General features: G+C 31.9%; 3 protein-coding genes across 3 annotated transcripts; all 3 read right to left on the minus strand.

Annotated features, from left to right (window-relative positions):
- Positions 1-1,078: 1,078 nt before the first annotated feature.
- Positions 1,079-2,324, minus strand: LOC114403694 (NAD(P)H-dependent 6'-deoxychalcone synthase-like). The gene is made up of 3 exons (XM_028366811.1): positions 1,985-2,324; positions 1,661-1,904; positions 1,079-1,584 (listed from the first exon to the last, which is right to left on the minus strand). The coding sequence occupies exons 1-3, from the start codon at positions 2,305-2,307 to the stop codon at positions 1,204-1,206; spliced, it is 948 nt and encodes a 315-aa protein (XP_028222612.1). The 5' UTR covers positions 2,308-2,324; the 3' UTR covers positions 1,079-1,203.
- A 4,943-nt stretch (positions 2,325-7,267) lies between these two features.
- Positions 7,268-9,736, minus strand: LOC114403705. Its single transcript, XM_028366822.1, has 4 exons — positions 9,413-9,736; positions 9,019-9,100; positions 7,990-8,154; positions 7,268-7,747 (listed from the first exon to the last, which is right to left on the minus strand). The coding sequence occupies exons 1-4, from the start codon at positions 9,590-9,592 to the stop codon at positions 7,683-7,685; spliced, it is 492 nt and encodes a 163-aa protein (XP_028222623.1). The 5' UTR covers positions 9,593-9,736; the 3' UTR covers positions 7,268-7,682.
- Positions 9,737-13,061: 3,325 nt separating this feature from the next.
- On the minus strand, positions 13,062-14,695 carry LOC114403713 (fruit protein pKIWI501-like). Its single transcript, XM_028366833.1, has 2 exons — positions 14,567-14,695; positions 13,062-13,934 (listed from the first exon to the last, which is right to left on the minus strand). The coding sequence occupies exons 1-2, from the start codon at positions 14,579-14,581 to the stop codon at positions 13,413-13,415; spliced, it is 537 nt and encodes a 178-aa protein (XP_028222634.1). The 5' UTR covers positions 14,582-14,695; the 3' UTR covers positions 13,062-13,412.
- Positions 14,696-19,326: the final 4,631 nt, after the last annotated feature.

Here is a 19,326-nt window from a genome sequence, read left to right on the forward strand (position 1 = left end):
TATTCTATTTTAAATTATAAAAATAAGTAATAATTATACGTACTTATTATATACATAAAAATTAAAAAGCTAGTGGGAACATGCATGCACGTGTTTTTGTTTTTTTGTGGTATGTAGAGAAAATAAATAAGGAAATGAAGGCTCGTGTATGTGTATAAAACTAACAAAATTGTATGTTGTTGGCAATCTCTTTCACTCGCGCCTTTATTGGTTTTTTTCAGTTTAATTTCACCCATTAAGAGAATGCATTAAAGAAAACATATAGCTTAATGCGTTGAATGAAAAAAAAAATTATAAGTGAGTTTGTTTAATTTTAATTTTTTAAATACGTATTTTTTTATATAAGTGTTTTTTAAGAAGTAAATATGATTTGTTTTTTAAAATAAGCAAAAATGATTTTTTTAGCAGCAATTTAGATGAATACATTAAAAAACAAAATATTATTTATTTCAACAAATAAATTTAAATAATCTGTCTAAATATGTGGTGGACTCGATTCTTAACAAACAACAATATTGAAATAGTAGAGCTGATGAACCACTCATTTTAATAATTGATCATACCTTATTGCAAAATTTGAAGCCTGGGCATTTACCACAGAAACTTGCACGAAAGAGTATAGATATTTAGATTAATATAAATTTAACTTAATGTTAGTATAAAATCATCTTTCACTATCATCTAATTATTTACTTTTAATTGGTTAAAAGAAATTTGACTTCCTGAGCATTTGTCACTAGAATCCAACTTTCTTAGATCAATAGCAAGAGTTTATGAATAGGTTATTCATGTCCTATGCCGCGCATTCTTAATTTATTCATTGTCTGTGGTTCCGAATTTGTGTCTGGACTTATTTCGCATATTATTTATTGTTGCTACAAACACGCGACGTACGATTTTGTTAGTTAGTCAGGCTTCATTAAAGTTGATGATTCATACTCTGTTAACGTGTCTTTTCCATTGCTAGTAATGAATGAGATCCACGATTTATCCCATAAAAAGTAAGTAATAACCTCGTCAAATCGAAGACGAAAGATTAGTCAATGCATATGGGTTTTGAGTAAAAGGGGAAAACAAGTGTTGCATAAAATAAGTGGCATCAATTATTTAAACCTCAAATCAAACAAGTAGACGAAGGCAAAGAAAAGAAAAGAAAGAAATTAACATACATGGATTATAAAATAGAGCACGAGGCACATTAGTTTATATTTCATCATCCCAGAGATCAGTGACTTGGGGCTTGGTGGGTCCGCTGATCAAACGGCTCTGATATATTTCATCTATTTTGTGATGATCTTCTTCTGTCAATGCCCAGTCAAAGATCTGCAGATTCTGGTTCATCCTCTCCTTATCGTAGCTCTTTGGCACAAATGTCACACCTTGTTCGTACAACCATCTCAGACTCACCTGGGCTATGGATTTCCCATGCGCCTCTGCAATCTCTTTCAGCACATCATTCTCCATCACTTCATTTGGGCCCTTGCTCGCACCTTTCCTCAGTGGAGAGAACGCAGTTAGTATTATCCCATTTTCTTTGCAGAACTCTCTTAGCTTCTTCTGTTGCCATGCAAGGTTCATCTCCACCTGTAACAGTAGTAATTCATCTTATCATTAATCATTCACATAAACAAAACAAAATACAACAGAGAGAGAGACTTACTTGATCGACCACGGGACGGATGGTAGCAACAGAGAGCAGATTCTGAAGCTTCTTGACAGAGAAGTTGCTGACTCCAATGGCTTTGGTGAGGCCAAGTTTCTGGCACTCTTCCATGGATTCCCACACACCCTTCACATCGAAAGGCAAGAGATCATCTACCTCAATAGGAAAGGAGAACTTCCCTGGCTGAGAACTGAGGGGCCAGTGGATGAGATATAAGTCCAAGTACTCAAGTTGAAGAGTTCTGCATGCCAAAAAGTTGATGAAGTGAGTAATAAGTAAGATTTGGCGATAAAGAAAGTGGGGTTAAATGAAGTTTCTTACTTAAGTGATTTGCGCAAAGCTGGAACGACAAGATGAGGATGATTTTCGGTGACCCAAAGCTTGGAAGTGACAAAGAGGTCTTGGCGGGTGACTAGGCCAAGGTGGATAGCTTCCTTGAGAGCTTCACCGAGAGCCTGTTCAGAGCCATAGGCAGCAGCGGTGTCGAAGTGTCTGTAACCCTGTTTCACGGCCTCAATGATAGCCTCCTTAGTGTCTTTCTTGCATGTGAAGTCAGGGGCAGATCCCATTCCGATCACAGGCACCCTTTGTTGGGCAGAGGAGTTTGGAAACACTATTTTGGGGATTTCAATAGCAGCCGCCATTGTATTACAAATACTATAACCAAGAAGCACCTCTTTTTATAGTGCAACATTGCTTCATATTAATAATTGTTTGGAGGTAGGTGGGTTATGCTGAGCTCTACCCCCATCCCATCCATGCATCGTGTTCTTTTGTTATTAGTATTATTCAAAGCTACTGACCACGAAGCTCAGTCAGATGAGTACAACAGCAACAACAACAACATTGTTTCATCTAATGTATTATATTGTATTCAAAATCCAAATACAATTCCAAGGGCAGACCAGCTTTGACTATGGAATTGGAGGTTAGATGGATTATGCTCAGCTCTACCCCGACCCATTATATTAATTTTTTTATTCAATTAAGCTTTGTGATTGGTGAGTGGTCTAACTAATGTGGGATCTTGGACCTAGTGCATGAATAATAATGGTGGGTGATCCTTTTTGAATAATATTGGATATAGGTTTATATCATCTTAAAGTCTTAAAGATGTGAGTTTAGGCTTAACTTAACTTCAAAAACTAGTTCAAGGGATGAAAGTTATTTCTCATTGATATACACTCTTATATGACTTTATCTTTAGTATATGTGATTTGAATTTTTTCCAATAGTCACTCTAAACAAATGTTTTCAACATTATTCTTTGACTCTTTCTTTCTCTTTTTCTTTTTTATCTTTTAAATCCCAAATGTTTGTTGTCACTTGTTTTACTCATGGCCAGGCATTATTTGTCATTAGGAAAATTTTGCTCCACGCTTTTGCAAATATAATGTTTTTGGCTTTTAGTTTTTGTAAAGGAAAATTGTCAAGCAAACAGTTAGTTATTGTTTTACGTTCTGTTATTGCTTATACAGTCTATCAGGTTTATCTCTTGTTAAGTTTGTTGCAGTTTGTTACTGCTAATATAGTGTATCAGTTTTATCCCTTATTATTGCAGTGTATAAATACTCCTCTTGTAATCATTCATGGTATCAATGAAATCACTTTATTCTCTTTTATCTTATTCATGATCACAAATCCAAATATGGTATCCAGAGCCTTCTAACCATGGCTTCTGAAACTTTCTTCAATCCTCAAATGTTTCAAACTCTGATCTCGATCAAACTTGATGATGAGAATTTTCTAGTGTGGCAACAACAAGTTCTTGCCACAATTCGAGGTTTGAAGCTCAATAAATATCTTCATGAAGAACACGTTCCAAAGAAATTTGAGTCCAAAGAATATGAAGAAGCTGGTACGATCAGTGAAGCCTGTCACAATTTTGAACAATAGGATCAACTACTCGTTTCCTGGCTCCTTACATCGATGTTAGCACCAATCCTCACAAAGATGGTTGGTTTGGAGCAATCATGGCAGATTTGGAAAAAATTAGAAGTCTATTATGCGTCTCAGACTCGTGTGAAGGTAAAAAAATTGAAGGTACAATTGCGTATGATTACGAAAGATAAGTCAATTTCGGAATATTTACTTGCGATCAAGAAAATCGTAGATTCACTAGTTGTGATTGGTTCTGCGATTTCTGATAATGATCATATAGAAGCGATTTTAGATGGCTTGCCTAAAGATTATGATTCTTTTGTTACTTTTGTTACATCGCGTTTAGATCCATACATTGTTGACGATATTGAGGCACTTCTATTGGCTCAAGATGAGCGTTTTGAGAAACATAAGAAAGCTTATTCGAATCTAATTCTGGCTAATACTGCTTCTGGACCTAGTTATTCTTCTGGCAGAGGAAGAGGAGATAATTCAAATTTTAGAGGAGAATATAACAATCGCTGTGGTAGATCCAACTTTCATGGAAGTTACAATTCCAATTGAGGAGGAAGATACAATAATGGAAGAGGCAATGGCAGATCAAACTGGGGACAAAATTCAAATAATTCTTGGAATCAGAACAATAGACCACAATGTCAAATTTGTGGTAAGCCTGGACACTTAGCAATTGATTGCTGGTATAGGTTCAATTAGAATTTTCAAGGTTCTCCTCAAAAAAATCACAGTCAATATCAACGTTTCTCTTAATCTGATCAAGCATTCATGTCAACACCAACAACTATTATGGATCCTGTCTGGTATCCAGACAGCGGAGTAAGCCATCACATCACCAATGATGAGAGTAACTTTTCTGTTAAGACTGATTACACAGGAAATGATTGAGTAAAAATTGATAATGGTTCAGGTTTGATCATTAAGCATATTGGAAATTCTAAATTCTATGATTCTAAATCACACAATCACTTTGTTATGAATCAATTATTACATATTTCATCTATTACAAAGAATCTTCTTAGTATGTTACAAAGAATCAGGTATTCTATTGTCTCAATCAAAATACACAAGAGATCTACTTCATAAAACCAATCTGTTAGACTCTAAATCTCAGCCAACTCCCATGGTTTCTTGTTTAAAGCTTATTGTTGATGGTTCTTTTTCAGTTTAGGATCCTACTCACTATCGAAGCATTGTCAGAGCTCTTCAATACATCATTATAACAAGGCCTGAAATTTCATTCTCCATTAATAAGGTCTGTCAATTTATGCATAGACCACAAGAGCATCATTGGAGTGCAGTGAAACGGATTTTAAGATATCTCCAAGGTTCAATTACATATGGCTTGCATATCAAACCTTCGCAACAACTGCTTATCATGGGTTTTTGTGACTTAGATTGGGGTTCAGACCCTGATGATAGAAAGTCTACCATATGTTACTGTGTGTATCTTGTACCAAATCTTGTATCATGGTCTTCTAGGAAGCAAGTCGTTGTTTCTCGAAGTAGCACTGGGGCTGAGTATAGAGGACTTGCTGCTGTTGCTGCAGATATTTTATGGCTGCAGAATTTGCTCAGAGAGTTGTGTGTTCCAGTTGCATTGCCAAGAATTTATTGTGATAATTTAGGTGTTGTCCACCTTGCTGCGAATCCTATCATGCATTCTCGCACAAAGCATTTTGAGTTGGATTTGCATTTTGTTCGCGATAAAGTCTTGTCGCGCGAGCTTGTTGTTGTTCATCTGCCTGCTGAATTTCAGGTTGTTGATATTCTCACTAAAGTTTATTCAAATCCTCAATTTACAATATTTAGATCCAAACTCAAGGTTTCATCCACTTCCACCATGAGTTTGAAGGGGGTGTAAAGGAAACTTGTCAAGTAGACAGTTAGTTATTATTTTGTTACGTTCGGTTATTGCTGATATAATCTGTTAGTCTTATCTCTTGTCAAGTTGAGTACAGTTTGATACAATTTGTTACTACTGATATAGTCTATCAGTTTTATCCCTTATTATTGTAGTGTATAAATATTCCTCTTGTAATCATTCATAGTATCAATGAAACCACTCTATTCCCTTCTATCTTATTCATGATCACAAATCCTAATAGTTTTCAACAAAATACTGTAATTTTAGTTTTCTTATCACTCTAAATAGTAGTTAGTTTATTTTTTATTAACAGGACATGATGATAATCATTGATCACATAAGCAAATTTCACCCACTATATATCACACCAAGAAATATAATAATTGATGACAAACTTTATAAATATCAAAAACAAAAAAAAAATGTAGAAAAGCTAATGTGTAAAATTAGGTAGCAGTCGATATGGAAAAGTTTGCGTAAATATTGCAGTATTTTGCATGCATATAGTTTAGGATTGAAAGCCTAATGTGTAAAATTAGGTAGCAGTCAATCTTTCACATTAAAATCAGCTAACTCTTTGACTTGTTCAAATTTTCTTTGCTACAGCCCTATAGCTCACCTATTTAGACTTTTGTTGTTGGTGTATAGCTCTCAATCCATTAAGATAAACTAACAGTTAAATTAGTTTATTTTTTTATACTGTTATGTAATTACAAATTAATTTATATTATATGATTAGTAATTTTTTTAATAATAATTTTTAAATCATAGTTTTTAATTAGTTGTCGGTATAAAATATTTTACACTAAACATACATAAAAATTAAACTCAAATTGAAAACAACTCTCATAAAACTTCTCACCTCTAGTAATGGAAATCGAGGATATTGGCTATAAGTTTTCCTCTTTCTTGAGGGATTTAGCCGGGGTTTCAAAAGAGAAATGACTTTACTTGCACTTTAGAATTTGATAGTTGAATATCTCACGGATTACTTTATAATTGACTAATATATTTTATTAGAATACCTTAGAACTAAGGTGCAATATATTTAGATTTTTTTTACAGAAAAAATTATCTACTTGATTAGGTACTGGTAATTAAGATTTTTTTTAAAGTATTGAATATATGATGCATCAATATCATAATAATTTATTCTAAAGCACCTAATTGAATGTTTTTTAAAATTACATAGAATCTTTTAAAAATAAAGGACAAAATAAAAAAAAGAAGTAATTAAACCAATTCCAAAATCCATTTCTCATTTTTGTCTCAACAACCGTCTCTTTAACTCTTGCCATTTTTATCAAAGTTACCCATCAATACTTTGACTTGACTTGTTAGATAAAATTAACTGAAAAAACTAATAATAACTAATAGTTAGAAACTAAAAAATTAACTTGTTAAATTATAAATGTTTAGTATAACTAGCTAGTTAAAAAGTATAAAATTATTAAAAAAATAAAAAAAATCATGCTTTATTTAAAAATAATAAACAAAAAATTTGATAAATATATTAAGGATAATAACGAAAGAAAATATCAAAACTAAAAGTTAGCGTTTTAAAAAATTATTAATTCAAGTTGTATTTCAAAAAATACTAGAAATCACTAAGAAATTATTAAAAAAAGATTTACGGAACAATTAAATAAGTTTTTCAATTAATAAAAAAAAAAACTAAAAACTAACTGAAATAACTTATAAACATAATCTTTATCTAACCTTTATCAGTGTCACATTACAAATCTGGACTATATTACCAATACATCAATCAATAAAACTTATTGGCATAAACTTAAACAAAAAACTTATTTTGATAAATTGAACCTGAGTTTATTGAGATATGCTAAAAAGAGCATGAGTCATAAATTATTTTACATAAGAAAACTCCCTATAGAATTTAACATGATTCCAGATATGATCAGCACATTGTTTTGCCGATTATTAATATTTACACAAAGAGGTCTCAAACTTTTTCTTAATCAGCTATTCATTTATAGCCGCGTAATACTAGTATAATACAAGAACAAATAGACATTCAGAGACTGTACAAGCAAAGAAAAGAACGTTACAGAAGGGTAAAGTAAATAGCATAAGTTTTTTCTCGTATGAGATTGATTTCTTCAGAGCCCCCATGAAAGCGATGTTTAGCCAGTTCCCATCCAAGTGAAGCGATGAATGTGCTAAAAAATGTTGAAGGCATGATACAAGATAAAGTAATTCAATAAAGTGATCTTCTAACCAGACAACGGATTCCCTCTAACTACCAACGTTTCTCAAACGTTTCAGCACATCTTTTTCGCCAGTGAGTTGCCTAACCAAACCTTTTAATTGACCAGAAAAATTCAATACTTCGTGGTAGAATAAAACAAAACCAATATAGTAAAGAATACTATATGATAGAATTTCTAAATCGACCATCTAAGTTTCCCCTATGCGATTAACACAATTTCAGTGAAATGGCATTAGAGCAGATTGATCAAGTACTAAAGTAATAACATACACTAACATATAGTTCTTTCCATAAAAGGGCTTAGGCAACATAAGGTCTGAAATAAATTCTTACTATTGGTATAATCGCGACAATCATGAAGGCCAATCCTCAAATTTGTTTCCCATTCTTTGTTGAATTCCCTTGCTATTTCCATAGCATCCGCCTCTGCCTTTGAATATCCAACAAGCCAGCATTTGTTTCTTGGCAACTTTTTTAACTGCCTCACCAGAACAGTTCCTAGGAATATAAACAGAGGTCATGACCTGATTAAGGTAAAAGTAAAAACATTTTTGGAAAGAAAATCCAATCAGAAAAAATAAATCAGTCCAAAATTGTCAAACTTGCTGTCACAAAAGGTTGACTGTCAGAAGAACTAAATGCACCAAGAATCAAATTCATGATGCTGAAGCTCCCACTACTAACTACTCCAATAACAACAGCACAGAAAAAAACTTCCTCTGCCATATCATGAGAACAGACTGCATCATATACTTCCACTGATGATAACAGAAGGCTAGAAGGAAACTATATAAAAGTTCATATGATGAAGCAAATTATTTGCAACATCCACAGAGAACATAGAGACATTCACATTGCAGTTTGTGATATAGTTTATGTCCTTCTGCAATCCAAATCTTGTATAACAGCATTAACAGGCAATGGCATAATTGCTATTTCCATACAGTGGGTAAACCTATAAACTACGTTTTTGTATTAGCATTTAGCATGAAAAGAGAAGACATATAAGTATAACATTTATCACGCATCAGATGTAAGTTGGAACAAGTATGTGTCACCTATTCTGAAGAGCAACAAACGATAAAAGAATAAATGTCTCTTGAGAGGTTGTGTGTCCATGTGTGTATGTTTTAAGGGTATAAGGTTGTATGCATTTGTGGCATGTGAAAGAGGTCAATAGCATTAGTATTATACTGCCTGTGGTAAACAAATCTTCAGTATCATGATCTTCAAGATTTTGCAAATAATAGCTGTTTACACTTGATCATGCATGCACAATCTCGGTAATTAATATTCAATAGCATTCAGAAGAAGTTAACTTTCTGTAAACGTGAGACTAGTAATCTCGGTAATTAATCTCACCTGGCACTGCTCTACCATATAGAGCCGCTAGTGCCACATATATATCTTCAGGATCTTTTGGTTGAAAATCAAAAACCAGAACCTGAAAAAGCATTTTCATTGCGATTAGATTAGAACTCAAGCTTGAAAATAGACAAAGGCCAACATAAAAAGAACTAAGTCGCAGTCACAAATCATATGAAATTACTGAAAAAAAGGGTCATACTTTACTATTCCCAATAAGCAGTAAAATTAAATTAAACAAATTACAAAAGACTGGTTTGATTGAATTTTGAAGAAAGTGAGACTTACACACACCAAGAACTATGTTGAGCTTATCCATGAATTGAAGGGGTAATTCAATTACTAAATAGTAAGTATAAATAAATATAAGAGAGGGCGCATAGAAATTTACCTGAGAAAGAGAAGAGGGTTTGATGATGACCATGAAATGCTGGAAATCCCATAAATTGAGGGAGTAAGCAGCAGACATAAGCAACTGGGGTGGTCCCTTTGTAGCCCTTAGAGGCATTGCTGCCACGTACACTTCATCTCTGCCTCTTACCATTGCTGAGTTTGACAACAACGATACCATTTTTTCTCTATAAGATTAAAGACACACACAACACCACACAGCACGGCACTAAACTCAACTCTATCCGCTTCAGCTTTTTTATGACAGAGACAGACAACTGGCTCAAATTGCATGTTCATATATATGGGAAGAACATTTCCAGTATCAGGAATTTTTAATTTCATATTTTAAAGTGTTATTTAAATTAAAAAATACCCGTATGATGAGAATGTTTGTTGGTTAATTCTAAAATTCTTATCAAGGGATACATATTGTTATTGTCCTGGGCCACTCCTCTAAACACACCTCAGCCCATTCAGTTTAAAGAGATAAAGCTAAAAGATTTTCTTCTTGTACCTAACATTTTTTTCAATACACCCAACAGTGAGAGGAAAAAATTAAAAATACTCTTCCATAAAATCTCATACAGATTGTCAATCCATATGGAACTTATGGATTGATGATTCATATGATCCATATTATATTAAAAATATATTTTACGAAATAATTTAAAATTAATGACTCATGCAAGCCTCAAACTTGTACCCCGATATATATATATATATATATATATATATATATATATATGGAAATACAAAAAAACATAAAATGATTTTATTCAATAAACATAAAGGAATTCGAGTGCATAAAAATGTTACAATTAAAAATTTATCAATTAAGGGTATGAAAACATTTTCGACTCAAAACAAGGTCATCCAAAACTCAATAGAATGAACTAAAGACCCAGCAAGTGAAACAAAAATGATAAAAACTACGTGTCCAGAATTTCATGCAATTAATACAAAAACTCATACCCCAATGTCACATTATATCAGAACATTGTGTTCCATCATTCTTTAGCACAAGGTTCTTTAGAGTTATCCACCTAATCATTTGCTCTCATGAATACAAGGTTTAAGATCATCATAGGATTCAAACACAAACAGCACACAAGAAGTGAGTTATCATATTCCTAAACATGTAGAAATAAACAAAAGCGCATACACACACAAACATATTTATATATAATATAAGTATAACAAGCTCAACTTAACATAATTTGCATCATTTTATCACTCATTACTTAACATCACTTGTCTCTAAGGATTTAATCACAAAATCACATTTCACACATTCACATTAATCACATGTTCAAAACAACACATCTCAAATACAATACCGCGTCTCACACTTACACAATTCATTACACAACATCACATAATAAGTCACAATGACCATTGCACAAGCTTTATACAACATATACACTAAGACTTAATCCTATATGCAATGTGATACCATGTCAGTGAAAAACATCACCAGGACACCTAGGACTACATAACAAAATATGTCACACAATGGGTATGCTAAGTCACTCTCACTAAGTGAAATTATAAGGTGACCAGTCAGGGTCACTCTATTTTGTGAAAATGTTACAACTATATGGGATCAACATAAGCTTAAAGAAACACTTAAACCAATTGTATTTACTCCCAAGGCCTAGACTCCAAAGGATTTGTTAGTTTTATTGAGACAGATTCGAGTGTATGTGAGAAAAAGAGAGAGTTTTGGGAGAGAAAAAAGGGAGAACGAATTTGGAAGAAAGAAAGAGTGTAGAGACATATCGTAATTGTAAAAACTAACCTAGTATATCTCTATTTATAGTTAGGGTACTTTAAATCCATTATTAACTCTATTTTTCTTTATTTTATTATTTTATATAAAAAAACTCTATTTATTCTATTTATTTTCTAATACTATGAAACTCTAATTTAATTAACAAAAATCATTTTCTCTCATTTATTTTATTTCTAAAAACTCTATTAATTTTTAAATAAAACTCTTTTTATTTATTATATGAAAAATGAGATGTTATAGTATGAACCATACAGATTATCCGTATGGACCATTAAGATTGGAAATCCGTATGAATCTATATATAGATTGTCAAATCACATAGGCTATATGTAAGGGTAATATTGAAATTATAAAAAATATGTTAGGTGTAAAAAAAAAATGTTTGGTGCAGGACGAAAATCCCTAAAACAAAGTAGGCTTGTGCTATTTGTACTCCCATTTTGCTCTTTGTATGCTCACCCATATTTTTCTTGTAATTTATTTTGACAAAAAACATCATTTTACATAAATTAGTTTTTTTAACGTAGTTATATTCTAATACATTATAAAAATTAATTTTTGTAATTTATTATAAAAATCATTTTCAGAAACTATCGTCATATATTAGAACATACTTACATTATGAAAATTAATTTCTGTAAAATCTAAAAACATAGAAAAAAGGGTATTTTGCGGAATATAAAAGACAAAAGTGAATGTGTGAAGCACAAAAAGAAGGATGTAAATAACATGGGCCAACGAAGTAATATGTTGTCCGAAAGACAATTGAGCCTGTAATACAACATATTTAAGGATGTCACTTCCTACACCTCCAAGTTGTTTCATGCACCATTTTTGGAATGTTTTTTTATACCGATTGGTCATTATGGAAGCCAAAATCTTTAATAATTCTGCAATGTAATTTCATATTTTGAATTCGTCATTCCTGAAGCCAAAAAAGAGGTGTAGGAAACAACTTGGAGATGCAAAAAACAACAACCCATATTTAAAAGTTCACTATATAATCAAGCTTATGGTATGTTTGGATTTTCGTTGATAGTGTTCCAAAATTATGTTTAAGAGTAAAAATCAGTTCAGAATTATGTTTGGCTACCCTCTAAAAATATGTTTGAGATTGGAAAAAACAAGATAATCAGGATACTATTGTAAAGCAAACTTAAGTTTAACCCAAACTTAAAATTATAAAATTTGATCTAAACATACTTTTAAATAAGTTAATACTAAATGTTTTTGAGTAGTAAGTGTGAATGAAGAAGCCTAGTACTGTTTTTCCAGTGTACAATGATAACAATAAAATTTAAATCTAACACATCATATAAATTATTCAAACTCTTCCATGTTAGACGGACTTATATTAGATAAAATCAAATGTGTATAACTCAATTGGTTGATTAGAGTGTGGAGAGTGTTATAAATTTTTTTATAACACATTTAATTCCTATTTAGAAAAAAATATTAGATAAAAATAAATTAAACATATATTAGTGAGAAGGACTTACATGTCTTGATCTTACATTGAATTGAATGTTGTGTGAAGTTACATATGTTTCCCTCATATCATAATAATTGATGGATATCTCTTTCTCTTTGCTGGTTGTTAACCACCTCTAGTTTTAATTTCGCATTTATGCATTCCATTATTTTGCATTTATTCCACTTGTGTATTATTAAGGAGAAAATACAGAAATTGAGAGGAAAATAATTTAAAGCGCCAGTACAACAGATCTCTCTCTCTCTCTCTCAAACCAATATTAGATGCACCTCAATATATTGGATATATCTATATGGTCTATGGTGCCCACCGAGGTTCATTCGAATCTTTAGTACGGGCAGGTCGCCAACGACAGGGATGATGGAACACAAATCATATATGATATAAGATACTAATAATCTACATATATATTTATTTGAACAAAGAAAGTTACCGTGCATGCAGATCGAATCACACAAAGGACCATAACATAATTCATTGGATGGAGAGCTAGCCATGCACACCCCATAGATCAGATTGAAAGACTACATGCCATGTGGTTCTTGTACTGAGTGGTTGGCATTCGCATCACTCATCCCTTCCCTAGCTAGACTTTTTATTAGACCACTAAACAAAGAAAAGACATGCATGGAGCAACAAGACACGATGCAACTAAGAAAAAAATACCCTCTCAAACACTCACTTAAACTGCACATTTCCCCTCTTCACGTTCTTTTACTCTGTTGGAGCCTCTGTGTCCGTGACTGTGACCTCCTCCTTCTTCTCAGCCTCAGCTTCTTCAATCACTTCCTCCTCTTTCTTTTCAGCTGACCCTTCTGTCTCAACCTTCTCCTCACTTTTCTCTGCCGGGGCCTCTTCCTCCTTAGCTTCAGCCTCAGCCTCAGCTTCTTTCTCTTCCTTAATATTAACATCTTCTGCAGCTTCTGGTGTCTTAATCTCAGCAGGATCGGCATTTTCTTTTGTTCCCTCAGCAGCTTCTTGCTTCTCAACTGTTGGCTCTTGTGTGATGGTCTCAGACACAACTTCCTCTGCCACCTCTTTAGTCTGAACTTCAACCGAGGGCTTGTCTTCTGAAGCTGCAGGTCGTGGGGCCTCAGTACTTTCCTCCTTGGTTTGCTCAGTGACCACAGTTTCTGGTGTTGGAGTCTCAACAACTTCTTCTGTGTTCTTCTCCTCGTCAACCTTCAATGATGCCTCTTTTGTGTCCTCTGGGAGGGCAACCTTGGCTGACACAACCTACAATTTCGTATTCCAACAGACAAAGACATATTCTGATGAAAATTCATATTTTGTCTATTAGAATCCCAGCAAAAAAAACTTAATAAGGTGGTGGACATGCAGTTTAAACACTTCTTACTCTTCTTTAACTTGGTAACTATTGGTTAATGTATCACTTCTCATAATTGTCGCAATATAGTAGTATATTATAAGGATACAGATTCAAAGCTGTCAGATTAATATAGATTTAATGCTTCTTTTAATACTCTAACAAATATGATTATATATGACTGGTAGCAGAAGCACATGATTCGTGTGGATTCTTTGTCTGATGACAAACTAATTGAAATTTGCATTTCAGCAACTTTGTACTTTTCTCTATAATTTTCAGAGGAAAACAAGTATATGAACTCTTTTTGACAAGCTATATATTGATAAGATGCCAAGTGAATGCTGTCATTTTACTGGCTTTAATTACGTGACAAGAATTTCAGAAAGAAATTTTTTTTGACGGTTGGAGTATTAAAGCTAAAGAAATGAATAATTTCCTGTCTAAGACAACAGAAAAGCAAGGATACGGGTGAGATCAAACTGAAAATAAAAGAAAGTGATGCCAAAGCAACATAAGATGGAAATTAGAGTAGAGTTACCTCAACAGTGGCCATTGGAATAGCAAAGAATATGCAACTGATTGAAGAGGAGTAAAGTTGAGAGTGATATAGAAAACTAAAAGCTTTTGATGAAAAGAAATGAGCATTAAGAGTGGTTTATATAGAGGTAAAGGCCTCAAGTTGATAAAAGAAACGGAGAGGTGGGGACACTTCAAGAATCTTGGGATTTGACGCCTCCTTCACTGAATGTTAATAAGCATGTTTGGCAATAATGGTGACAAAGGCTTAGAGATGAGGTTATATTATTATATTTAATAATGGTTATTTCAGATCTCTCTACTGGGAGCCTGAATAATGGAGCACGATTTTTCATTGAGATCATCATTCTTTTGGTTCTAACATTTTGTGCTTTGTGCAGTCGGATTTACAGGGGGATTTACCAAATTCAATGCATGGTTATTCAATCATGATTTTGTTGTAAAATAATAAAACCTGCAATGTGCGTGCTTAAAACAAATGGTTCTGTTTAGCTAATTTAACAGTAAATAATATGAATTAAAAAGAGTGTGTGGTCTCTAAAAATGCGGAATTAAAAATGATAATAAGGTTATAACTTATAAGGATGACAAAATGACAGTATAAATGAATATCTTTAAGAATTTACTAAAAAAGATTAATGACAGATTTTTTTTCTTTTGAAAATAGTACAAATCATGTATAAAAAGATTTGATTGGATATCAATTTTTAACTTTCAATTATTATGTACGATCATATTCACTGTGTACTGACTGGTGAAATCAAAAGGGTCATAATATTCGTACCAAAAAACTCTTCTGCTCTCAAAAAATAATTGAAAAAGAAATATAATAATTGTAAAGAAATGGAATGATGCTATAATTTTTTTCTAATATTATTTTATGTCATTTTTATTAATAAATTGAATCACTATCTCGTGTTATGTCTTTTTTTCTATATCTAAACTAAAATAGACATCCAATTATAAAGTATTACTCTCTTGCTTACTAGTTATTTTCTTTCTAATGCATGACATTCATAACTTCATGTAAAATGATTTTATATCATGGATATATAATAATACGGAGACTTGAAATGTTTATTTTTTTTAACAAGATAAGAAATACAAATCATAACTCAAATTTTGAATTTTAATTAGATTAAAGTAATTGACATATTGTAGTTTTATAGATTTTTTTTAATTAGATTAAAAAAAATCTTACTTTCAAGAATTAATACAACAACTTTATACACTTCTAGAAATTCGAACGGTGTTTAACCCTTTAGAAAAATATGAGATGGATTTTTACACATTTCCTCAAACAATAAAATTTGAAAAGAACAAAGTTGGATTTAATTAAGCATTTTATCGTTTTCTTTGGTTACATTTGGTTTGCTAGCAGGAGAGCTCCAAACTCAATTTATAGAGCAAATTCATTTTATTTGGTTACTCTCAAAATATGTTTGTACATGAAAAAATTGCCTAAAAACTAAATTTTATAAAAATAAGACTTGAATTATTTTTGTAAATTCTAACTTAAACCTACACTTACAAACCTGACTCCAAACCTGCTCTGCTTTTTGGGGAACACAAACAGAATAAATAAACAATATCCCTGATATGCTTCTTGACTTCTTTTTATGCCTACTTCTAATACTCTATTGCACATTTTCTCCCACATTTTTTATCCGGTTGAAATACGAGAGGTTGAATAAGTCTTCACTCAACAATTGAGAAGAAAACAAAAGGTGATGAACCGTCAAATTTTTGATATAGAGAATTAGTATTACGAGACACACATGATGAGAAGCTCCAAACTCCACCTTCGTATTCAATGAATGTTCCAAATTCACAATATATCAATCCTTATAGATGCTGTCATGCATGCTGGTAATGAGAAACAGGCTCAATAAAGTTTTATACAAGTACATTATTTTGAATGATCTTAGTAGCACTTATATATACACTCACTACTAAATAGTTACAAGTATGTTATATACAACAAGAAACAATACAAATAGATATAAATAAACGTAAATAACAATAGCATGTTAGCTTTCGAGTGTGGGAAGTCTTAAATTATAATCATAATCTGGATAAAAACTTATCTCTAATTCGAATCACGACTCTAGGTTTCCAATCTGAAAATAACTAGGACTTACCAAATATTTATTTTATTAACATTATGAATATATATAGATTGTAAAAAGAATTAGCATGGGTGTAAAGTGTAAATTGTAAATTTATTTGCTAGCATTAATTTTTTGGGTTTGCAGTGAAATGAAATCTTTCATCGATCCCAAACAAAGAAATAAATTAATGAAGAAGGGATCGTACGGTAGCTGGCAGCAAACGATGGATCCAGTCCAGATCAGACACTGACGCAAATAAAGCAACAAAGCGTCGTTCACCTAAAACTATCTATCTGGGCCTTTGGTCGGCTGGTGGGCCATTGGGCCCATGTTAGTGGGGCCTGCAAGGAGATTCACATCTGCTTCCAATGGCTACATGACACGTGGAAATTACACCGACCAAGTAATAGTCGTTTTGTGGCTGCTTTCTTTTCTTGATTTTGATGTAATGAGACTATAATGGCAAAACCAAAATAGATGAATCATCCACCATTCAAATGTTGTGTGTGCTATTTGCAAAGTTATAATAAATAGCCATTATCTTTTAACACAATTTAAATTATAAAAATATGAATTAATATATTGAGTTATATTAAAAGACTAGAAATATTGTGTTTGTCCGAATAAAACTAAACTTTGATTTTTTAAGTAAAATTTTATATTCAAGCTTTATTAATAAATAAATAAATAAACATCATTAAAAGAAGAGGCCTTGCTAAAAAACATTCTTACAGAAGAATTAATCGTCGACAAATTTAATAAATCTTTCCACCTACTGTAAAAAAAACATTAAAAACTAAGAATGCATTTATATATTAAGGAACAAACTTCAAAAACTAATTATATATCTCCAGATTTAGACTTAAAGGCCTAATTCAATTCGATAAAATCCCACGACCAACATATAAAATGAGAATTGTCTAAACTTTAGGTGAAGCTTGATTTGGGTATTTATTTTTTAATTTTTAAGATTTAGAAAATATATATTGAGAATAAAGTATAAGGTGATATTTGATTTGAATGTTTTTTTGTTTTTCATTTTTAAATAAAATAAAAATAAGAGTTAAAATATATTTGTTTAAAAATTTAGAAAATATTTTTTCTGAAAATATTTTGAAAAACAAATTCAAAACTCTGAAAATAATAAATAATTTTTTTAAGAAATAAAAACGCAATCACATCTTAAACTTAAAATTTTGTATTTACTTTTCTGTCCTAAATTCGAGATTTTAAGTATAACAATGGTAACAAGAATCCTTAACCCACAGTAAAGAATTGTCGATCCTACTGCAGAGGATTTGTTTGCCTCCAACTCCAAAATAGAATGATGAGGCCTACGAAAAACAATTTATGCATCACATCGTCATTCACATTGGAATTATTTACCTAACAACCACACACATAACAGTTACTCTGGTAGCTATAAATCTGGAAACAGACACCTAAAAAAATAAAAGTTATTGCTAAATGTGTTTGTCCAACTCCAAGGTATGAAAAGGTGCAAATAATGCCTTAGTCAAAACTCTAGACAACAATACCATCCTTCTTAATATGTTGCTGACTTCATGACTATGCATTTCTGCAATGCGAAAGTAACAAAAAATTATGATGTTTATTTTATTAGCAAAATATGGCCCGTAAGTAACATTAAGCTTTTATGCTCCACAAGTAAATAATTTTAATGAAAATATGAAATTATCATCCATACTTTTTATGACAGAGTATATGAGAATCCGTGATACAAGTAATTTAGGTCTCGTTTCATATGATACCCTTTGATAAAATTTGAAGTTTTATTTTTATCATAATGTCGTTCAATGTTTAATAAAATATACCAAACTAATATGCTACTATTGTTAATTAATAAAACAAAATCAGGAATTTACTAAAAACCATGAAATATCTAGCTAGTTCGAGCCATCAAATCCCCTAATGAATCGTAACTTGATCGTTCCCTTCCATGTGTACTTAGTTCAATTCTATGAATTGCCTCTAACGTCTCTACAAAAGGCTTTATTTGGAGAAGGTTTTTCGGGAATCTCCCTTCCCTGCCTAGTTACTGGTTAGTTAGTTTTGTTTGTCTTGGACTTTTATATTACATAAATTAAATAGACCGAGATAAATAAAAAATTAAATTAAAACTTGTACAACCTTTGGGCCTGTTTGGAAATGCCCATGATATTCGCACATTCTTTTTGCTCTTTACACTCTTCACTTTTTTTCTCTCTCAAAATATCCCTATTACACTAGTTGTTTGGCTCATAACATAAGTAACAGCCACTGTCTTGCCTCACTTGATGAACTAACACTTTACCTGTGAATGTGATCAAGAAAAGCCAAATAACACACTTTGATCGAGCGTGAAAGCTCTGCAATTATATTTGATCCTAAATCCTAATTATGCCGAACCGGAATTATTGTGATGCGCAAATAACATAATCGCTTGAGAATGACTTGAATACAAGTCCTTTGATGATATCACTCTGTATAACTTTAATTAATCTTTAATGCTATAACAAGGAGGTGAATGAAACTCATTTAACATATGAATGCGTAAGTAAAAATCTTTCTAAAATTTAAAATGGATACCAAGACCATTGTGTATGTTGCGAGAAGAATTTTTTAACAGACACAGGATTTTTTTTCTCTC

The sequence above is a fragment of the Glycine soja genome, chromosome 2, assembly GCF_004193775.1.
Source record: "Glycine soja cultivar W05 chromosome 2, ASM419377v2, whole genome shotgun sequence".
Classification (NCBI taxonomy): domain Eukaryota; kingdom Viridiplantae; phylum Streptophyta; class Magnoliopsida; order Fabales; family Fabaceae; genus Glycine; species Glycine soja.

Coding starts and splice junctions, on each gene's coding strand:
- LOC114403705 (XM_028366822.1), bottom strand. CDS start 9,592: ATGGTATCGTTGTTGTCAAACTCAGCAATGGTAAGAGGCAGAGATGAA. Junction 9,101..9,412: donor AACCCTCTTCTCTTTCTCAG/GTAAATTTCTAT, acceptor ATGCTTTTTCAG/GTTCTGGTTTTTGATTTTCA. Junction 7,748..7,989: donor TTGTCGCGATTATACCAATA/GTAAGAATTTAT, acceptor GTCAATTAAAAG/GTTTGGTTAGGCAACTCACT.
- LOC114403694 (XM_028366811.1), bottom strand. CDS start 2,307: ATGGCGGCTGCTATTGAAATCCCCAAAATAGTGTTTCCAAACTCCTCT. Junction 1,905..1,984: donor GCTTTGCGCAAATCACTTAA/GTAAGAAACTTC, acceptor TTTGGCATGCAG/AACTCTTCAACTTGAGTACT. Junction 1,585..1,660: donor TCCGTCCCGTGGTCGATCAA/GTAAGTCTCTCT, acceptor CTACTGTTACAG/GTGGAGATGAACCTTGCATG.